We start from the raw sequence: 22929 nt of genomic DNA on the forward strand, positions 1-22929 counted from the left end.
CCAGCCTTCTGGTTAGCAGTCAAGTGCTTTAGCCACTATGCTACCAGAGCTCCTAAATAAACCATAGTGATTCTTTTTTCATGATATGGTAGAGGCAGGATTTTGTTTCTTACCAATGTTACTTCACTTTGTTAGCGCAGTACTGTAGCATGTGAAAGCCAGACTCGTGTTTTATAATGAGGTTTAAATTTTATATCTTTTAGTTCCTCCAGTCATTAGCCCCCATCCAAAGGAATATGTCACTGCTGTGGATAAGCCCATCACACTGCCGTGTGAAGTAGATGGTCTCCCACCACCTGACATTACTTGGCATAAAGATGGGCGTGCCGTTTTGGAATCAATCCGCCAGCGCATCCTCAGCTCTGGAGCTCTGCAAATAGCATTCGCTCAGCCTGATGATGCAGGCCAGTACACGTGCATGGCAGCTAATGTGGCAGGATCAAGCAGCACCAGCACCAAACTCACTGTCCACGGTAGGTAGTTTAATGTACATTATTTCATTCAGCCTGATGCAATACCATAGCAAAGAGAAAAGTTCAGTAAGGGCAAGTATGATGGAAATCAAAACCGTGCAAAACCAGTAATCCAAAGTGGTGTGTGTGTGTGTGTGTGTGTGTGTGTACACATACACTTTAAATCTATTTTCTATTTTCTGTGTTGTTTGTTGCTGTTAGGTGACATCAACTTGGTTCTTACTCATAGCAACCCTGGGTACAAAAGAACACCAACAGTGCCTGATCCTGCACCATCCTCATAATAATGTGCTTGAACCCTCCTCACACCCACTGTGTCAATCCATCTCATTGAGGTTCTTCCCCTTTTTTGCTGACCCTCTACTTTACCAAGTATGAAAGCCTTCTCCAGGGAGTGGTCCCTTCTGACAACATGACCAATGAATGAGAGACAGCCATTCTCCTTTCTAAGGATCATTCCAGCTGTACTCCCTCAAGACAGATTTGTTCGTTCCTCTGGTAGTTCATATAAATATCTTTGCCATTCAACATCTTTGCCAAGACTACAATTTATATGCATCAATTCCTCTGAAGTATTCCTTACTCATTGTCCAGCTTTCACATCCACATGAGGCTATTTAAAATACTGTGGCTTGGGTTAGGCACACCTTAATATTCAAAGTGACATTTTTGCTCTTTAACATTTTAGAGGGATTTTTTTGTGGCAAACAATACGTTTTTTGATTCCTTGACTGCTGCTTCCATGGGTGTTGATTGTAGATCTAAGTAAAATGAAATCTTTGACAACTTCCATATTTTCTTCATTTCTCATAATGTTGCTTATTGGTCCAGTTGTGAGGATTTTTGTTTTCTTTATGTTGAGGTGTAATCCATACTGAAGGTTGTAGTCATTGATCTTCATCAGTAAGTGTTTCAAGTTTTCTTTCCTTTCAGCAAGCAAGGTTGTATCATCTGCATATTGCAAGTTGTTAATGAGTTTTCCTACAATCTTGATGTCAAATTATTCATATAGTCCAGCTTCTCAGATTATTTACTCAGCATACAGATTGAATGTGTATGGTGAAAGAATACAACCTTGATCCTGACCTTTCCTGATTTTAAACCATGCAGTATCCCCTTGTTCTGTTCAAACAGCTGCCTCTTGGTCTAAGTACATATTATACAAGAGTATGATTATATGTTCTGGAATTCTCATTCTTTGCAATGTTATCCATACTTTGCTATGGTCTATTTGTGTGTGTGCACATATGTGTGAGAGAGAGGTATTTTGTAATATAAGCAGGATAATGAATATATTACTAATAATTCCCCACACAATGTGATTGTTGGGGTTTCTTTGGCTTATGAGGAGTTCCTTTGTGTTTTTTGACTCTTCTGCTTTATTTCTCAAGCTGCAAGTTACCTTGGCTCAAAATTTATCATACACTACAGTATCATATACTACAGTATAAACACAGCTAGGATCCAGTGGGAATTGGATATCTATTTGATTCATTATTTTAAACTCCTAAAATACTTACACATATATTTTTATAACAAAGAAATATTCTATATATATTATTCTATATATTCAGATAACTAACAAAATACCTAAAGAAATATTTTAAATGTTATGTGTACATTTTAAGACTAAAGATAGAATGCCTATTAATATCAGTTGTAGGAAAGAGTAGTAAACAAATTAAACTGAGTTTCCAACTGTTATTTTAAAGGTAATTGTTGTTTAAATAATGAGTCTTTGCTTTTCTTTGTTTTCAAAAATTGTGAAAGTGCTTTGTATTTCTCAAATATATTTGAATTTCCTATAAATTCATAGTTATAACTATAATTTCAAGTGCAAACATTTGTCATTGAAAAATAACTTAGCAAAATTTTTTAATATCACCATTTATGAGTTTTCTAAACTTCTCCCTTGATGTAGACCTGCTTTCAATTAATATAATTCAACTGATCAATACATATTAACCCTTTACTTTACAGATAAATCATAATACTCTTCAAGTATTCATAGAAAATTTACCAAAATTGACCAAGTGCTAGGTGATGAAGAAATTGTTAATATATACCAAAAGTACAGGCCACAGTCCCTAACCAGAGTTCAATAATACTACAAATTGGTAATGAGGTTTTAATAGCAAAATCCCAACTAAGACAGATTAAAAGGTACATTCCATAAGTGGAAAAGTAATATGCTCTGTAAACTTTCATGCAAATCACAATAAAAAGTTAAAAAAATAAAAGATAGCTTCCTAACCTTAACAAGCAGGTCACAGAATATGTTTTTATTTTCAGATTATTTAGAAAATTATAAAAGTAAGGAAGGATACTACATATCAAAATATATAGTTTGTGTCCAAAGTTAAATTTAAAGTTATAACCTTGAAATTTTTATTTTGGAAAAAAAAAATTGACGTAAATATATTAATGCTGCAAGTCTCTAAGCATTAACTAAAGAGCAATAACAACTCAAAGAAATCAGGATAATAGAGATAATTAATATACAGCATAAATTAATGAAAAATGAATTGAATATTTATGCTGCACCATTCAGCAAAGTAGATTTTTGTGCTTTCTAGATTACCTATAATATTTATTACAGATGTGATCATAATTTATATAATTATACAATATATACTTTTTGCTGTTTGTATATTTACTTTTATATTCATAAAAACAAAAGGATGAATAAGTCAAGTTTGCACTGTAACTTTATTTTTGCTGAAACCAACTGTTGTTACTTTTTAAAATGTCACTAAGATTGGTTTATTTGTCACTGCTATGTTTGAATAATTTCAAAATCAGTTGTTTTGGAAGAGAGATTTTTTTACTTTTTCATTCAAATATTCTTAGTATTTGTTATGCTAAGAATTTGTTATTTCTTCCTTTGGAAGAAAATATCTTTGTTCTAAGTCCACTAAGGTATTTCATAGTATACAGAAGTATTTTTCCATCTTTTTATATTGCCAAAACTTTGGTTTTAAAAAAAAAAGAAACAGAGAGAGTGAATGCATTTGGCTTGATATTACAATGCATGGAATGGAGTTATTTGATCACTATAAAAATTTCCTCTGAAACAGTACAAACTAAAAGTGATCTTAAATGTCTTAATTTTGATTGCCTTTATTTTAACACACTTGAAGTACTGCTTTTTTTTTAAATCACTTTGTGATATTTAATATAGTTGAATGTTTTACACTGACTTTTATTAGTTCATCCTCACAATACCTCTGTGATACAAACCCAGCCATTATACAACCAAAGAAGCATTTTTGGTTTGGTTTGGTTGTTTGTTTTTGGTGTTAGTTATTTCTTTCTTTGTCCATTTGTTTTCCTTCACTACATTAAGCATAAATAATTCATATAAGAAGTAGTCAGGAAGTCAAATAAAATCTAGAGATTTCCAAACCATTTCTAAGTCATTTGCTCAGAAACTACATTTAAATACATTCAATATTGTGCACATAAAATATAGACAATGGAGGCTAATACCAGTATATCCACAATATTGCATTACCATTAACACCAAACACCAGGCTGCAGATAAACACATAGACAACTGAGAAGATCAGATGGGGTCAGTGAACAGGATGATACTCTAGACCAAAGATAGATTCAGCTGAGGATAATCTTGCACAGATATAGTGATTCAACACCTGCAATCATTGCAGAAGCAACAGAAGACAAACATAGTGCAATCCCTCATAGACAGCCAGACACTATGGGAGAGAGATCCAATGGATCTGCCAACTGAGGACTATAGTATAGGGGGACACCAGACTCAATTGGCCCAACAAAATACATAAAAATCTTGTTCCACAACCTACTTTGGTGAGTAGCAACTGGGGTCTTAAAAGCTTTCAAGTGGCCATCCAAGATGCAGCTTATGGTCTCTTATCATCAGAAGTGAAGAAGAGTGAAACATAAACAGAGGCATTTGGAAACAATCAGCCCTAGGACATGATGGACCTCGAGACCAGAAGAACTAGATGGTACTCAGCTACCAATACCACTTAGGGAAGGAATCAAAACTGTAGATCCCAGATAGAGTGGGAGGAAAAACATGGAACAAGATCCAAAAACACAATTAATGACCAGAATTACTGGTTGGAGAGAGTCTGGTGGGACCCTTAAGACTATGGCCCTGGGATACACTTTGGGCCTGGGATGAAACTCACTCCCAAGGGCTGGCTCTCAGCCCAATAGTAAATAAGACATACATACAGACCACTCAACCCAGGGCAATGCACCCACATACTCAGTGGAGATACATCCCTTGGAGCAGTCGGCCATGGGGCACCACAGGGGCAACATTCACATGGAAGAAAAGCAAGAGTGCATAACTAAGAGGGGCACAGGGTGGGGGGTTACTGGGAAGGGAGAAGAGGAGGGTGGGTTAAGGTTAGGGATGGTATTTGGAGAGTGAAACCAAATGTACATGAAATGTTAAATATAAAACAAATTCTGCTCTGTAAATTTGCACCTAAAGTATAATTAAAATAAATATATTCAGTAACTTAAAATATATTTCATTTCTTGCTATCATCAGAAATACTGATTGCTTTCATCATAGCAAATAAATCAATACTTTAATAGGTGTTTTTTAGTATTTCTTAGTATATCTCCCAGAGTCTTTTGTGTATTAATTTTCAGTGTGAATAAAGATGTTATTGAACTCAACATCCTGAATGACTATCCTTTTTAAACACTTTATAGTAGCACCAAGAATCCGTAGTACAGAAGTACACTACACAGTCAACGAGAATTCACAAGCTGTTCTTCCGTGTGTGGCTGATGGAATCCCCACACCAACCATTAACTGGAAAAAAGACAATGTTCTCTTAGCTGACTTGTTAGGAAAATACACTGCTGAACCATATGGAGAACTCGTTTTGGAAAATGTTGTGGTAAGTTTAATAAAAATGAACAGATACAGTAAGTCACATTTTTAATTCACCACCTTATATTTACTAACTAACATGGAAAAACTTTTTAATAATGAAGGGAAAATTATAAATCTAGGTAATAAAATCATTTTACACATATTTCATTTTATATCCAAGGGCTGAGAATAATAGCACCCTCTGAAAATCACTATTATGTTTTTGTGAATACTTTTTGTGTTTATGGAAAATTTCAGCCTTGGAAACCCACTGAGGGTGCTATGAGTCAGAATCGATGCCAGCGACAGTGATTGGAAGAGTGGAGGTGTAAAAGTATCGAATATATTATTAAGCACATATGAAAAGCAATTTTTTTATATTTTCTGATTTTTCAATAACTTTTCTAATCATTGATGTGAAAACTAAAGTTTTAGGGATCTGTGAAAGTTGAGGTATCTCAATATTCTTAAATGACACCTCTCCAACTCTAAAGAGTAGTAGCCATCAGAAGTATCTCAGATTTTCAATAGAAGTCCATGTGGACAGGAACCTGTATCTGCACATACCACATGGCTAATTGGCTGAGATTATACTATGAATGTGATCAATTTCATGAATTTAATCTGTTCTGATTTTAATCTGTTCAACTTTATTCCACCCAATTTTTTAAATGAAACGTGTGCATTTTAAAAGCTTATGAAAAGGAACTAGGTATGTGCAAAAACTCAGATGATGTCTTAGTTGACTATTAGGATGAGAATAGACAGTAGAGAGGCAAGGATAGCCCCAGAGAGACCTGTTGGGAAACTAATCTAATATTCCACTTAAAATGATAGGACTCAGACCAGAAAGTTGGAGGAGAAAAGGTGAGAAGTGGTAGGATTCTCCTTATATTTTGAAGCTAAGAGTTCCTAATAGAGTGCAAGTAAATTGTGAAGAATAAGGAGTGAAGGATGACTCACTCAAATGTCTGAGAACAAAAGCATGAATAACTGAAAGGACAGAATTGTCATTGACTGAGATAGGCAATGAATGTGAAGGCTACTGGTGGAACAGGAAGGAAGAAAGAAAAATTAACTTCTATTTGGACAGGAGTTCGAGAAGTCTACTAGGCATGCAAGGCCCCTGGGTGGCACAGTTTGCATTCGACTACTAACCTGAAATAGTAAGCTGGAGTTTTTGTTGTTATAAAGATCTATCTTAATAACTGGAATTCAAACCCACCCATTGGCATCACACACACACACACACACACACAAAAAGCCCTGGCAATCTTCTTCTGTCAAAATTACAGCCAAAGAAAACCCTATGGAGCAGATCTCTGTAACATAAGGTCACCATGTGTCAGAATCGACTCTGGCAACCAGTATTAGGCATCCAACCAGAAGGTTTGAATGAGACGTTCAATATAATCTCTGAAGAATTTATTGGAGTTTGAAAGGATGATATGGGCTAAAAATACTGGTAGTCATCAGCATGTCAGTGATATTTAAAGCCATAAGAGTGGTTATATCACCAAGAAATTGAGTCTAGATAAGAAGGAAAGGGTCCAAAGTCAGAATCCTCTCATATGCCAACATTAAGTCATTAGGGTTGGGGAGAAGATAGTAAAGGGCATGAAGAAGAAACAACCAGTGAGTTAAGAAGGAAACTAGAGACTTTGGTGTCTTGGAAGCCAAGTGAAAACAAGTTATCAAACAGGGAGTCATAACTGTGTCAAATCTTGCCAATACATTTCATCACATAAATGCTAAGAACTGGCTGTTGGATTTAGCAAGTGGAACTTCAGAATTACAAATAATACTGCCCTTACCCATTGTCATTTCTTCTGATAAATTTGGTAGTCTTTGGCACCACATCACCCAGAGAGCCATCTGTTCTGGTTACCTAGTGCCAATCTGACAAGAAATATACCACAAATGTGATGGCCTTAACAAACAGGAGTTCATTCTTACAATTTGAAGGCTTTAAGTCCAAGTTCAAAGTGTCAGGTTCTAGGGGCTGGGTAAGAGCCCCTCAACCATGGAGTCCAGCTTTGCCTCCTGCTCCCAGTCCACTGGAACTAGAGACATTTCTTCACTCAGCTGGCTGCTGAGGCTAAGAAGCCTCAAGGTGGACAAGGAAAAAGGCACAGTCCCGATATTACCAAACCACATGGCAGGCCATTAACTTAAGTCCATTGTAAGTCCCAAGATTGGCAGAGCATAGCAGGCTTCTGAGTAACAACACGGCTACATACAGGGTTCAAGCGTGCCAAAGGCTAGAGACCATTCTCAAAGTTTCTCCTTATATATAGGGAGCAGACCACATCGCAAAGGCTCAGCTGCTTGTGGTAGATCACACCATGGAGTTGATTGCCAGTCTCATCATGGGGGATAACTACCACCAGCTGCCCAGCCACTCAACCAGGCCCAGCCAAGTTGACACACAAACATAACTACCATACCATCTATGCTGTCAAGATGCTACTACCCTTTGGGCTTATTCGTACTTTGTTTAGACATTACAGAACCATGTCCACACTTGGATCTAAAGTTTCCTGAGATCTTATCACTATAAACTAATTGATACTGTTCTGTAAGGTATGGTCTTATGTTTAAACTCCTATATATTTTTTTCCTACCCCCCCCCAACTCCGATATATTTTAAATTATGTTATATACAAGCTAAGCTGATGGTTCAGACTAAAGATGAGAATTTAAATTGTCTTTAAATAAAAGTGCTTCATTGGGAACCAGGCTATGACATTTTATCTGCTTTATGTAATGTGATCTTTATGTAATTTTAAGCACTATGATTTTTTATTTAAGGCAGAGGATTCTGGCATCTATACCTGTGTTGCTAACAATGCTGCAGGAGAAGACACACATACTGTCAGCCTGACTGTACATGTTCTCCCCACTTTCACTGAACTTCCCGGAGATGTGTCATTAAACAAAGGAGAACAGCTACGATTAAGCTGTAAAGCAACTGGTGTTCCATTGCCCAAGTTAACATGGACTTTCAATAACAACATTATTCCAGGTGGGTGATTTAATTCTTAAGAGGTAACTACATAAACCAAGATAGGACTCTAAACTAAGCTACATTTCTTCTAGGAGCTCTGGTAGCATAGTGTCTAAGGTACCTGACTGCTAGCTAGAAGTTTGACCCACCAGCCACTCCTCGGTAGGAAGATGGGGCTATCTACTTCTGTAGTGATACTGCCTCGGAAACCCAAGGAGGGGTCATTATGAGTCGAGTCTGACTCAACAGCATATAACAAAAACACATTTCTTCTAGTTATGACAATTGATTGAAAAGTTGTCATGATGAATTGATTGTTTTAAATTACACAGTGTGCACCTGTGCTTTGACTTTACTTTATTCCCAGTATATATGTTCTATTAATTCTCTTGAAAGGATAAGCTATCACAGGATCATACACTGAAGGACATAAGCAGTTTTTTCTTTTTAAGTAAGAAAATATTACTCCATAAGAAGACAATATTGATTTACAGGCACCTAAACTTATCACACCTGGCCCTTCTTCATTGTTAATAAATGGATTAAGGTAACTACTGTTGGATTCCTGAAGATACCCCTAATTTTGTAAAGGAGAATTCTGCTTCCAGTTGTAGGAATAAATTTCTATTATAAGTATAGGCCAATTTATGCAGAAAATTTCTAGTCAATATATAAACTACATGTTAAGGTAGAGCCTGGAACATAGTAGCACTCATTCCTGGGGAGACAAATGTCTACTTATTTATCAGAATTTGTCATCAGCATAATGATAATGACTAATATGAACTTGTTGTCTCCCAAAATTGAGTTCTGAAGTATTACACTATTAGCATTTTATATATATCTTGCTAGAAAAGAGATTTTTTGAGGGGATTTTTTGTTGTTGTTGTAAAAATTTATGTTAATAATGAATACATATATTATCTTAATAATAACAATAACACATCACTCAGGAATAACAAAGTCTAAAAAAATGTAATCCATATTAGTTTCAGAAAATATAGTGCTAAGTTAGATTTTTAAACTTAAGGCTTAACATTCCACTTAATGCTCGGCTGTATAAAATTAAAAAGGTAACTTGGAAGGGGAAAGTATGCAAAAACATATTTAACATAATTAGACTACAGCTGGTCTAATCAGAATCTTATTTAGTGTCAATTGTTTTAGGATTAGCATGTTTACCTTATGCTCTGCATCAAATCTTATAATTGCCTTGGTAAAATAAATATATCATCACCATTTTGGATTAGTTTAAATTATTACAAATTTGATCATGTTGTCAGTATTACATAGCTCGCCGATTTTTTCATGACTTCCCCTCTGACCTGCCAAATTGGTTGAACTATATCTGAAAATGCTTTCAGGTTTTTGATGTAAATTGTTTGGGAGGAAAAGTTGTGGTAAGATAAAAAGAAATTGAAAATGTTATGTTTCCAAATGAAAATTTGAATCCAAGAAAGGCTATAAATCAGCTGTAAGTAACACTGAGTTGAAAGATGCACTTTAAATCTAAGGTGTGTTTGAAAGATGTTTGTTTTCATTCTCTTTTCCTGTTTCTTCTGCTGTTTTTTATTCTCCAAACAAGTGGCTATAGACATAGTAAATAGCTCAGAGGGAGAAATCTGTTGACAAGCCCCTCTTCAGTGCCAAAATGAGATCTCTTTGGTTCATTTGCTGACTAACTCATAAATCTAATCTGGAAAATATTGAGCTGCCATGAATATTTTCCTAGCTTTCTGAGAGGCATTTGTGTTGTTTCCTAACCTTTTTCCCTCAGCCCACTTTGACAGTGTCAGTGGACACAGTGAACTTATTATTGAAAGAGTGTCGAAAGAGGATTCCGGTACTTACGTGTGCACTGCAGAGAACAGCGTTGGTTTTGTGAAGGCAATTGGATTTGTTTATGTAAAAGGTAGGTAAAAGTGCTCTATTATTTAGTTACAATTTATTTGTAATGAATGGTTAGTGTTTTGCTTCCTTATTATTTAATAATAACATACAGTTTTCATTTTATTAACTCATCCAGTCCTATTTCACAGGTATGAATATTCGTGAGAAATAAATGATGTACATCGAACAACAACAACAAAATAGGTTATCAGTAAGTAAAGAGATTGGCACAAAGCAGAATCATCAGTTTATTTTGTGGAAATTGACAAATGTATTTAGTTGATTAACATGAGCAGTTGATTCTAAAAAAATTCATCAGGTTCTAAAGTGGCTTTTCCCCTCTTTACTAAATTGCCTAATTTTTTTACTAAATATGTCAAATGACAAAGACGTTACCACAGCTTCCTTTTACTTTGTATTTGTCTTATGTTATTTCCCAGAACCTCCAGTCTTCAAAGGTGATTATCCTTCAAACTGGATTGAGCCACTTGGTGGCAATGCAATCCTGAATTGTGAGGTAAAAGGAGACCCAGCCCCAACCATCCAGTGGAGCAGAAAAGGGATGGAAATTGAAATTAGCCACAGAATTCGGCAACTCGGCAATGGCTCTCTGGCCATCTATGGCACTGTAGTAAGTCACACTGGAATTGATGATGTGCACTTAAACTGCCAAAATCAATGCTCCCCTTGGAACCACAATGGGAAAAGTGTCTCTTATATTCCTTCTTATATCATAAAATAAGAATAGATGGCTTCTTTAAAGCACTGAAACAGTGCTTCAAATTTATATTTTAGCCCTTTTTAAACTAATGAGTGTAATAAGATAATTTTACTGCTTTGTTCCTATATCATTGACCTTTACTAGTATTTAATATTAGGAGATAACCTCCTCAAATCTCTTTAGAGCAAGAGAATTAAAGAATTACAACCACAGTTACAAATAAATTACAGAGGACATTTCATCACTAAGCCCACAACTATAGTAAGCTTTTCCCAAAACTTCTGTCATTCAGAAAATGAGTGGTTCCTTAGGTGATTCGCATTTCAAGGTCAACTGAACAAAATATTTTATCTAAAAATTTCTCAACTACAATATATATGGGTCATTAATTAGTTCACATTCAGTGAAATATTTTATATGCTTTCATAGTTCAATTAATTTAAAAAATAACTGATTGAAATGTACTATCTAATCACCTAATCCAATCTTTCTCTTCTTGGTTTCACTTCCACATTACATGGTGTTGATTGCCCCTTCAGTTTTGAGATGATATCTACCTTTAGTTGCTGCAACAATAATAAGTCTCTAGCCGCTTTATTGCCACTTCTTCATTTTTTTTTTCAATGCAAATGCTACCATTTCTGAAGTCCTGGGTACTTGTTCTAATATCATTGTTAATATTAATATTTTTGCTAAAGAATTTCAGACTTCTAAATATGTATCTCTAACCCTAAATCTCTTCCAAGTTCTATTCTAGCTGCCAATATAGAAATTTCTATTTGGATGATATACAGAAACTTCAAATTAAACATCTAAATTAATATCTAATTTTCCCCCCCTACCCTCCTGCACTCCCTGCAAACCATTTCTCCCCTAGTGATGTCCTATTTCTATTAATGAGACTGAAATTCTCTTATTCACAAGACCTCTAGAGAAGTCTGTGATTCTAGTAAGTTACCAAATCTAAATTCAGATAGTACTTATTTTCTATCTTATCTATCTATAAATTTGTGACCTTCTGTGATATATTATTATAAGTAATTTTTTTCATTTTCTTTTATATCTCAAGCTCTCTAAAGACAAGGCCAAACAATATATATTTTTTAATAATCTCTATTAGAAAGAATTCAGTATTTGTTTTGATTATTTTAATGTTTTTAAGATATCCATAAGACTAGCATTGCTATGTCTCTGTAGTAAGATAATTTCTGATTAGTCATTATAAAATGATTTTTGCTTTTGTTTCCTACCAATTATTATTCCTAAAGAGGGATTATAGGCTGATTTGAGAAACTTAGGTTGGAAATTTCTTTTCTTCTTCTCGTTTATCTATTTCTATTAAAATGCCTTCTCAAAAATGACGTTTCATATAAACAAGCATCATGGTGAAAAGAGTGATTTTTCCCTGCTCCAGACTCATATTTTTATTAAACACTGCTTGTTTCCATAGAATGATGATGCTGGTGACTATACATGTGTGGCTGCCAATGAAGCTGGGGTTGTGGAGCGCAGTATGAGTCTGACTCTGCAAAGTAAGCCACTTATTTAAACTCTAATTACATACTTGATTTAAGGAATGTTGCCTAATGAAGAATATTCACTTTCCTTAACTTTATAGCAAGTACATTAATAGTAGCTTTCAGATTGTGTCTGATTTTGTTTTCTGTTGCTCTTAGGACAATCATCATCAGCCCTAAAACTGATGCACATTCACACAAGTATTTTCATGTATTTTATCTTATGTATGCAGTGCACAATTGCAGTTGCTTGATGGCAAAGCTTTTTTTGGGAACATATTCAGTGGAATACTCTTTTTACGGCTTACTATAGTTCTTGCAACATGCTTACAAAGATGTCATTTATACACCTCTAAAAATATTTGTTAAAAATAAAAGCTAATGTAAATGAACTCAAAGTGTTCCAGGTCTAGTGCTATCAAGTTTTCATGAATTAACTCTGTTCTGGTGGGATCCCCATGTCCATCATGAAGCCCCTTGGTAGAAAGTAGAAACCATGGGAAGACAGAGCTTTTATAATTAGAGAAACAAAAATAACTCTAACAGTCCATTGGAGTGTCTACAGAACCACTCCAGGGACTGACTTAAGGAGAATATCATTGGATTGAGACTAAGCAAACTAATTCATTTTGTGAACAGGCTCAGGATTTAATAAATAAATTTATATTTAACATTTTCTTCATTTATTGTTAAGAGATGCTCTAGATTAATATTTTTGCTAAAGAATTTCAGACTTCTCAATATGCATCTCTAACCCTAAATCTCTTCCACCTAACAGGTGTTTACCAAACTACCATTGAGTAAGACTTTTTGTTTTTTAAGTAATATTTTATTGTGCTATTGGTGAAGGCATACACCTTGTTCAGTGGTTAAATTCTCATCCAACAATTTCTGCACAAGTTGTTCAGTGGTAGTTGTTGCATTCTTAACAATGTGTGAACGTTCTCATTATTTCCATCTGGTTGTTCAGTTTCCCTTCATTTAGTTTCTTTCCCCTTTACATTCTTATCTTTGTTTTAAAATATTTATTGACCATTTGATCTCATGTAGGTGATTTTGTAAAGAAGCACAGTACTTATAGGTGATGTTCATTATTTTTTTTCACTAATTTGTTATCTAGCTATAGGAGGTAGTTTCAGCTCAAGGTTTGAAGAGTATCTCAAGGAAATAGTCTCAGGGAGTCCTCTAGTCTCAACCAGTCCCATAGATCTGGTAGGGTTTTTTGGGTTTTGATTTTTTTTTTTTTTAAGAATTTGAGGTTCTGTTCCACATTTTCCTCCCATTCTATCAGGGTCCATCTGCTGTCGCCCTGATTAGAACAGTCAGTAGTGGTAGCTGGGTACTATCTAGTTCTTTCAGTAAGACTTTTAATACATAATAGACATGTAACAGTTATCTAAGGCAGTATTTTATTAAAGTACATATATATCATTGATAACCTATGAAATATTATTAAGGAAAAAGTGGTTCCGTGGTCTCATAAGTCTGAGAAAAGATGGACTAAACAAAGTCCACTCATTTATTAAACCAATATATAGAGTGTACCTAATGTGGTACTATGTGCCAAATCCTCCTTAAGATTCCTCATAAATTGAATCCAACAGTTGTTTCTAACATTATGTGCTACTACTCTTCAAGGTAACTCATTGTTTTTAAACTCCTCATTGTCTAAAAATAAAAAAAGTTTAAAGCTAAATCCCACCTCCATACCATGCTGTTTCCTTCTCTGCAAGTGATTTTCTCTTTCCTTTCTCTTCTCTATCCATACATTCTTACTGTTTTTTGAAATCTCTTCTCTCCCATGAATCCTTTCATACTCTTTCTTGACACTGCAGATAAGTATAAAAATAAACATTCTGCTGTACGTTGTATATAATTTCTTTTACATTATCTCCAAGGACTCCGTTTGAGCAGCTACCATGCACTGTAGATCCTATTAACTCCTTTCTCTTCCTTAAAGCCCCTTCTTTGGTTTCCAGGATACCATTCCCCCCCCCCATATTGTTCCTACTTCATTGATCAGATCTTAGCATCATTTATAGGCTTGTCTTGAGTACACCCCTTAAAAATTGATGTTCCAGTGATTTCTGTCTTTGCTTGGTTTCCTCTTATTTCAGACTCTTGTCTTAAGCAGTATTATCCACTCATGAAAAAGTCAAAAATCTATATTTCAAGCCCATAGCTCTAGTCTGAGTTCCAGATATGATTATCTACCTGTCTTTTAAGCACCTCTACATGAATGTCCCCAGATATCTTAAGGTCAACTTCAAAAATAGACACACATTATCATTCCTCACTCTTTCTAACCATAATTGTTCTCTTATGTTATATTGAATTTCCCCAACCAACACTATATTGCCCAAATCAAAACTTAATAGTAGTCAGTTTATCCCCTCACTCTCTACCCACCCAGTGACAAAGTCCTGTTATTCTTACTTTTTAAATAATTCTTAAATTAGTCTTTGTTTTTTTTTCTCCATTTTCAGTGATGTGTTTGGTCTATTAAGTTATTGTTTTTTATACTATTATATTACCACACAAGTAAATAAACTGTACAATACTCTCTCACTGACATTGAGTTGGATCCAACTCATAGTGACCCTTCCTTGGCTTTCCAAAGCGGTATCATTATGGAACTAGGTCGCCCAATCTTCCTTCTGAGGAGTGGCTGGTGGGCTTGAACCGCCAGCCTTCTGGTTACCAGTCAGATCCCTTAGGTACTATGCTACCAGAGCTCTTAAAACAGATAAATCATTGTTTAGTTTTATGTCATGTATGTGGGCTTTGAGCTCCTTGAACGAGAATTATATATGTTTTCTCTGTACCCTCAGCATCTAGTACAATGTCTGGCAAACAGTAAGCTCTCAATACATGTTTATTGATCAAAAGAAAGATGAATGATCAAAAGAATAAATGAATAATGACACTTTACCTCAATAATGATCAAAGGGGGAAAGATGAATGTTCACCAAGGCACAGACAATAACAATAACAAAAGTAACTAACAGTATTGGGTGCTTATCCTAAGATCTGTGCTTATATCCTCTTAGTTAGTATAATAGGAACCCTCTGAAGTAAGTACCATTTTTAAGAACCCATAGGCTCAGAAACTTAGTAAAGAGCAGAGGCAGGATTTGAATCCAGAAAACCTGACTGTGGAGACTATGTTCTAGGTTCATCTGCTTGGTGATTTTAAATTTTTGACATTTGTCAAGTAAAACAGAACCATGAATATGCTGTCAGTGGAAATTACAACTTTAATAGTCAGGATGCTATAATGACTGTGTTATGTATGATAAAATGTTAATACAACTCCACAAAAGCTCAAAAACACTATGTGCTTCCTCCATTAGGTCCTCCTGTTATCACACTTGAGCCAATAGAAAGTGTTACCAGTGCTGGTGGCAAAGTCATATTGAATTGTCAGGCAACTGGGGAGCCTCGTCCAACCATATTGTGGTCCCGTCAAGGGCGTCCCATTCCCTGGGATGACCGACTTAGGGTGTTGTCCAACAACTCCTTATATATTGCTGCTGCTCAGAAAGAAGATACCTCTGAATATGAATGTGTTGCTCGAAATATCATGGGTTCTGTCCTTGTCAGGGTGCCTGTCATAGTCCAGGGTGAGTGAATCAAAGAGATGTTTATATTCATACCTAGGGTAACCTAAACCATAAAACTTTTCAAGCATCTTAGTGCAAGTCTCCTTTATCATTAAGATAATCCTGCATTATGGAGGCAGGACAGAATCATGGTACAACTTATTGTTGTTGTTGTTATGTGTCGTCGAGTTGGACCTGACTCAGAGCAACCCCTCCTAGGGTTTCTGAGGCTGTATCACTATGGAAGTATATCACCCCATCTTCCTTCTGAGGAGTGGCTGGTGGGTTTGAACCACCAGCCTTCTGGTTAGCAGTCAAGTGCCTTAGGCACTATGCTACCAGAGCTCCTGGTACAATGTATAGACTAAAGAAACTAAAGCAATGCAGATTGGAACTATAAAATGCCAAGTTTATAATTAAAAATCTCAAACTACATTTTTTTGTTCAAAAGTAAGTCAGATTTATCCTCAGAGATCAATGAGTGCATTTCTCTTTAAAGAATCATTTCTGATCAAAAGGTAACCAGTATATTAACTTCTTTTTCTGTAACTCTTACAGTAGTCATGCCCATGTGAGTCAGGATTGGTATTGGAAGGAACTCATTAAGTGTTGGGAAGTTTTTCTCTCAGTCTTAGATTTCAGTTTGATCTTAAAGGAGAGCTGATTCCTTGGCCATTTCTCAGTAATTACAGATTCAGCTCTAGACACAATGCATATCTCACACTGCATATCTTAAATGAAATGTGATTTATGATTTTTAATCTATAAAAACTGTGACAGGGTATGATGTTTTGTATGCAGTTCATGGTGGATTTTCCCAGTGGTCTGCATGGAGGTCCTGTAGCGTCACCTGTGGAAAAGGTATCCAGAAGAGGAGCCGTCTGTGCAACAACCCCCTCCCAGCCAATGGTGGGAAGTCTTGCCAGGGTTCAGATTCAGAAATGCGAAACTGTCAAAATAAACCATGCCCAGGTACATCTCTTTATTCAATGGATAGGCATGCAGATATTCATTTCTTGTCCTTAATTTTGGATGGCCTCTGTATTAAGTACTTTCAATTAAAATATATCTGATGAGGTAATTAATTGCTCACTTTTGTATAGTGGATGGTAAGTGGTCAGAATGGAGTTCTTGGGAAGAATGCACAAGGAGCTGTGGCCGTGGCAACCAAACCAGGACCAGAACTTGCAATACTCCATTGGCTCAACATGGTGGGCGGCCATGTGAAGGGAATGCTGTGGAAATAATCATGTGCAACATTAGGCCTTGCCCAGGTGGGTATCTCCCAATAATATAGGCTAACCAAAACTTTTATATTTTTTAGTCTTATAAGAAATCTTGAATACTTTTACTTCTTTCTTGTGAAGATGAGGTAGCCTCTACCCTTGAATATATTTATTTTCTGTGTTCTTAGGTCTGTCTTGTGGAAAAACTCATAGAAGTATGGCATTAATCAATTAAGTAACATGATACAGGCTCCAAACTGTGGTATATTTTTTAACCATGTAGAGAAAACCTAAGTGTTTACAAAGTCATAGAAATTTTGAAATATAGGACCTTGTTGTTGTTAGCTGCCATCAAGTGACCACAGGCACAATGGAATGAAATGCTGCCTGGTCTTGTGTCTCACCATCATCTGTTACATATCAGATCATTGTGATTCATAGGGTTTTCACTAGCTGACTGTTGAAAATGGATCACCAGACCTTTCTTCCTAGTCTGTCTTAGTCTGGAAGCTCTGCTGATACCTATTCAACATCATAACAGCGTGCAAGCCTCCACTCACAGATGGTGGTAGCTGCACATGAGGTGCACTGACTGGCAATCAAACCCAGGTTTCTTGCATGAACTCTACTACTGAACCACTGCTGCTTTATGAAACACATAATCCAGCCAATTTTAGGGGAGATAAAGGAAGCCTAAAGAGATGAAGGACTTTCCCAGAAACATACAGCTGATGAGGAATAAAATACTACTACTAGCCAAAAGGCTGGCACTTCAAACCCACCCAAATGTGCCTTGGAAGAAAAGCACAACAAGCTGCTTCTGAAAAATCAAAGCCTTAAAAACCCTGTGGAGTAGTTCTACTCTGCACTCATGGAGTTACCATGAGTCAAAGTCAACAGTAACCACCACCAACAAAGCAAAAACGCAACACACTACTGTTGAGTTGGATCCGACTCATGGCAACCTGTTGGATTTCCGAGGCAGTATCACTACAGAAATAGATTGTGCAACCTTCCTTCTGAGGAGTGGCTCATGGGTTTGAACCACCAGCCTTCTGGTTAGCAGTCAAATGTCTTAGGCACTATGCCCCCAACAACAAGTGTTCACTAAATATCTATCTTATATGTAAACTATGCTGTTCTGTGGGTGCCATAGAGTCGATTTCAACTCATAGCAACCCCATGTGACAGTGTAGAACTGCCCCAGAGGGTTTTCTTGGCAGTAATCTTTACAGAAGCAGAACACCTGGTTTTTCTACTCTGGAGCTGCTGGATGGGCTCAAACCACCAATCTTTTGGTTAGCAGTTGTTCTGGTTACCTAGTGCTGCTCTGACAAGAATACACCACAAATGAGATGGCTTGAACAAACAGGAGTTTATTCTCTTACAGTTTGGAGGCTTTAAGTCCAAGTTCAAAGTGCAAGGTTCTAAGGACTGGGTGAAAGCCCCTCAACCTTGGGGTCCAGCTCTGCCTCCTGCTCCCGGCCCACTGAAGCTAGAGGCATTTCTTCACTCAGACAGGTGCTGGCTGCTGAGGCTGACAAACCCAAGGTGGACAAGTAAAAAGGCACAGTCCCGATGTTCCCAAGCCACACAACAGGCCATTCATTTAAGTCCATTTTAAGACCCAAGATCAGCAGAGCATGGCAGGCTGCTAAACAATGATACAGCTACATGCAGGGTCCAAGCATGCCATAAGCTAGAGACCATTCCCAAGGCTTCTCCTTATATATAGGAAACAGACCACATCCCAAAGGCAGCTACTCAGTTGCTTGTGGTAGATCCCACCATGAAGTCAATTGCCAGTCTCATCATGGGGAATAACTACCACCAGCTGCCCAGCCACTCAACCAGGCCCAGCCAAGTTGACATATTAATTTAACTATCATAGCAACTGAGCATTTAACTATTGGCACCACTAAGTCTCCATGCTAGAAGCTCTATACACCAGTTCTTATTGACTTTCAGATGAAAGTGACAGAAATGTAACTTAATCTTCAGCAGAAAATTCTGCCTTCAGGTGTGATTGGATCCAAGGATTTGACCAAAGTTTATACTGTTGTTGTTGGTATGAGCCCTTGAGTCAGACTAGCATGTTTTATCTCTTGCCTCTGATTTTCTCTCTTTCACCATAGTCTGCAATAAATCCTCCATGTGCTGTAAAACATGACCACTGGCAACCTTAGACTCACAGGGACTTTATAATCTGAGACCTCAGAGAAAAAAGAAATCCTCTCAATATTCATATCAGGCCCTGTAAAGGAATCCTGCTTGGCTCTGCTCAGGTCACATGCCCAACACTGGACAATTGTTCAGGAGAAGGGTGTTCTGATTTCCAACCCAGACTACTTGCCCACTTTGTGGCAAGTAGGACAGGACTCCTTGTTTGGCAGCACAAAAGAATCATGGAATAGTAGGCGGACTACTTTTATTCATTTATTCATCCAACAAATATTTATTGAGCACCTATTGTGTCTCTGGTGCTATAGCTGCAGTGATAAACAGAATGTACAATATTTTTCAGATACGCACGCTGAAAAACTCAATGAGCTGAAGTGATGGAGCAAACTGGGAGAGACACCCTCGCTGGGATTGTCAAAAAGAATATATGTGAATAGAGCAAAAAAGAACAGTAATCTGCTGTATTAGATAGATTATTGCATCCTGTTGTACAGATGAGGAAACTAAGATTCAGAAAATATCTGTTAAATAATTCACTGAAATTACATAGCTAATAAAAATCAGGGATTTGAACCCAGGTTGATTTGATTCTCAAGCCTGTTCTCCTAGATACTGGGTATCTTGGTTTACAGTTCAGAATTCCCATTATATTGAAAAAACAAAGTACTGTCATGAAACCCTTAAAGAAAATAAACCAAAAACCAATTTTAAAAACCATAAAGAATTAGAAAGCTAATTATAATAGAATAAAAAGAGCCAGAAATATCTGAATTAAACAATTTTTGTTTAAATTATCAGGTGTAACACCTATATAATGAAAAATTAAATAATATTTGTAAATGTCTTAAAATAAGTCAGGTTTTTTTCCTTCAGCTTCAGTAACCGTTGAGTTACTATTTTTGTTTCCTGGTATTTTGCTTACTGTCTTATTGGCTTATTGTTTATTTGGCTTTCTTTGGTTATTCCCTCAAGTGCCAAGATTGATTTAATGTAGCCATTTTTTTGCATAATGTCACTAGTGTCATGGAGTCATCCAATGAAAGCCAGATGTTAGCAGATGCTACAGATCAGAGCCCCCCACCCCACTCCCCCAGGCTGATTGTTAAATATTTATCAGCACACCATCATGAAATGGGAAGATAGCTGACAGTGATCATTCTCATCCAGGGGAATGTCAAAATTTTAGGAGCAGAAGAGATTTTTCTTTTGTTGTTGTTGTTGTGAGGTGCAGTTGAGTCATTTCCGACTCATAGTGACCCCATGCACAGCAGAACGAAATACTGCCCGATCCCGCGCCAGCTCCACAATCCCTGCTATACTTGAGCCCATCATTGCAGCCACTGTGTCAATCCATCTCGTTGAAGGCCTCCCCCTCTTTCGTCGACCCTCCACCCTACCAAGCATGACATCCTTCTTCAAGGAATGGTCCCTTCTGACAACATGACAAAAATAGGTGAGACAAAGTCTGGCCATTCTCGCTTCCAAGGAGCATTTCCTCTGCACTTCCTCCAGGACAGATCTGTTAGTTCTCTTAGCAGTCCATGGTACTTTCAGCATTCTTCACCAGCACCACAACTCAAAAGCATCAACTCTTTTTCGGTCTTCCGAAATATGGAAATATGGCTTCTGTCAGGCACATCTTAGTCCTCAAGGAGACATCCTTGCTCCTCAGCACTTGAAACAGTTCCTTCATGGTTGACTTTCCCAATGCTACACATCGTCTAATGTCCTGACTGCTGCTTCCATTGGCATCGATTGTAGAACCAAGCAACGTGAATTCTTTGACAACTCAATCTTCTCTCCGTTTATTGTGATGCTGCTCATTGGTCCAGTTGTGAGGATTTTTTTTTCTTTATATTGAGGTGCAATCCATACTGCAAACTGTATTCTTCAACCTTCATCAGTAAGTGCTTCAAGTCATCCTCGCTTTCAGCAAGCAAAGTTGTATTGTCTGCGTATCTCAGGTTGTTAATGATTCTTCCTCCAATTCCGATGCCACGTTTTTCTTCATATAGTCCAGCTTCTCAGATTATTTGCTCAGCATATAGATTGAATGAGTATGGGGAAAGGATACAACCCTGATGCACTCCCTTCCTGATTTTAAACCGTGCAGTGTCCCCTTGTTCCGTTCAAATGACAGCCTCCTGGTCAATGTACAGGTTCCTCATGAGTACAATCAAGTGTTCAGGAATTCCCATTCTTCTCAATGTTATCCATAATTTGTCATGATCCACACAATCAAATGTCTTTGCATAGTCAATAAAACACAAGTAGACATCTTTCTGGTATTCTTTGCCTTGAGCCAAGATCCATCTGACAACAGAAAAAGATTTTCTTTTAGTGTTAATATACTTTCATTTGAGGACAAACTTAGAGAAAAGTTGCAAGAATAATACAAAGAGTGACTATATTTTCTTTACCCAGATTCACCAATAGTGTGTATTTCCTAAAACATGAACATTCACTTACATAAACAAGTATGGTTATCAAAATTGGGGAATTTAACATTGATACATACTATCATCTAATCCTGTGGTCTAATAGGAACCCCTGCGTGGTACAAATAGTTAAGCACTGGACAACTAGCCAAAAGGTTGGTGGTTCAAACCCACCCAAAATCTCTTTGGAAGACTGACCTGGTAATCTGTTTACAAAGGGTCACACCCTTGAAAACACTATCAATTTTTCCGATACTGGTGATTACTTATTTAAGGTGGTATCTTCCACTATTTAGTTGGTATTTTTACCTTTGTATTTAGTGAGTATTTTGTAGGGATACTTTGAAACTCTATAAACATCTTGTTTCTCATTAAACTTTCACCTACTAGTTTTAGTGTTTATTTATGAATCTTGCTTAAATCAGTTAGTACTGTGATCTTTGCAAAAGAGTTATGTTCTAACATCACAATCTTCCACATTATCATTGACTTTCTATTTTAAGACAAAGCTTTTCTCTCTCTTCCTATTTCTTTATGTTTTAATTTATATCAATAAGGATAGTTAGTATTTTATTCAGTGGTTTATAATTCACTACTACCATTATTGTGATACTCAAGTTGCCTCAGATTTGGTTAGTGAAGGACCATTCATACTAACTCCAGTGCCCTCTTGACATGTCCTCATGATTCTCTGAGTACTTCTTTACTTTCTGGTTTAAATAGATATTTCAGGCACGTCTTGTATTTTCTCTGTCCCAAGACTGGAAACAGTCATTCCTGCAAAGATCCCATGTTCTTTTAATAATGAATAGAACTTTAAAAATAAGATCTTGGGCCTAGACTCCCTCAGCAGACAGAACTAGGATATTGTGTGTGTGTATGTATGTGTGTGTGTGTGTGTGTGTAGTATCTGGGTAGTGCTGTTTGTATTTACCTACTAGGCTAAAAGTTGGTGGTTGGAATCTAAAAGTTCCACAGAAGAAAAATATGGCAAT

General features: G+C 36.6%; 1 protein-coding gene across 1 annotated transcript in view; it reads left to right on the forward strand.

The window, feature by feature from the left end:
• Nucleotides 1–22929, forward strand: part of HMCN1 (hemicentin 1) — a 691072-nt gene that overhangs the window by 608638 nt on the left and 59505 nt on the right. Inside the window, exons 80-88 of the mRNA XM_007937695.2 lie at nucleotides 204–473; nucleotides 5187–5377; nucleotides 8164–8377; nucleotides 10137–10271; nucleotides 10690–10880; nucleotides 12421–12502; nucleotides 15841–16110; nucleotides 16891–17061; nucleotides 17193–17363. Coding sequence (XP_007935886.1) covers nucleotides 204–473; nucleotides 5187–5377; nucleotides 8164–8377; nucleotides 10137–10271; nucleotides 10690–10880; nucleotides 12421–12502; nucleotides 15841–16110; nucleotides 16891–17061; nucleotides 17193–17363 — 1695 coding nt within the window. The remainder of the gene's footprint in view (nucleotides 1–203; nucleotides 474–5186; nucleotides 5378–8163; nucleotides 8378–10136; nucleotides 10272–10689; nucleotides 10881–12420; nucleotides 12503–15840; nucleotides 16111–16890; nucleotides 17062–17192; nucleotides 17364–22929) is intronic.

The sequence above is a fragment of the Orycteropus afer genome, unplaced genomic scaffold (genome assembly GCF_000298275.1).
Source record: "Orycteropus afer afer isolate SDZICR_OR568_19922 unplaced genomic scaffold, OryAfe1.0 scaffold00043, whole genome shotgun sequence".
NCBI lineage: Eukaryota > Metazoa > Chordata > Mammalia > Tubulidentata > Orycteropodidae > Orycteropus > Orycteropus afer.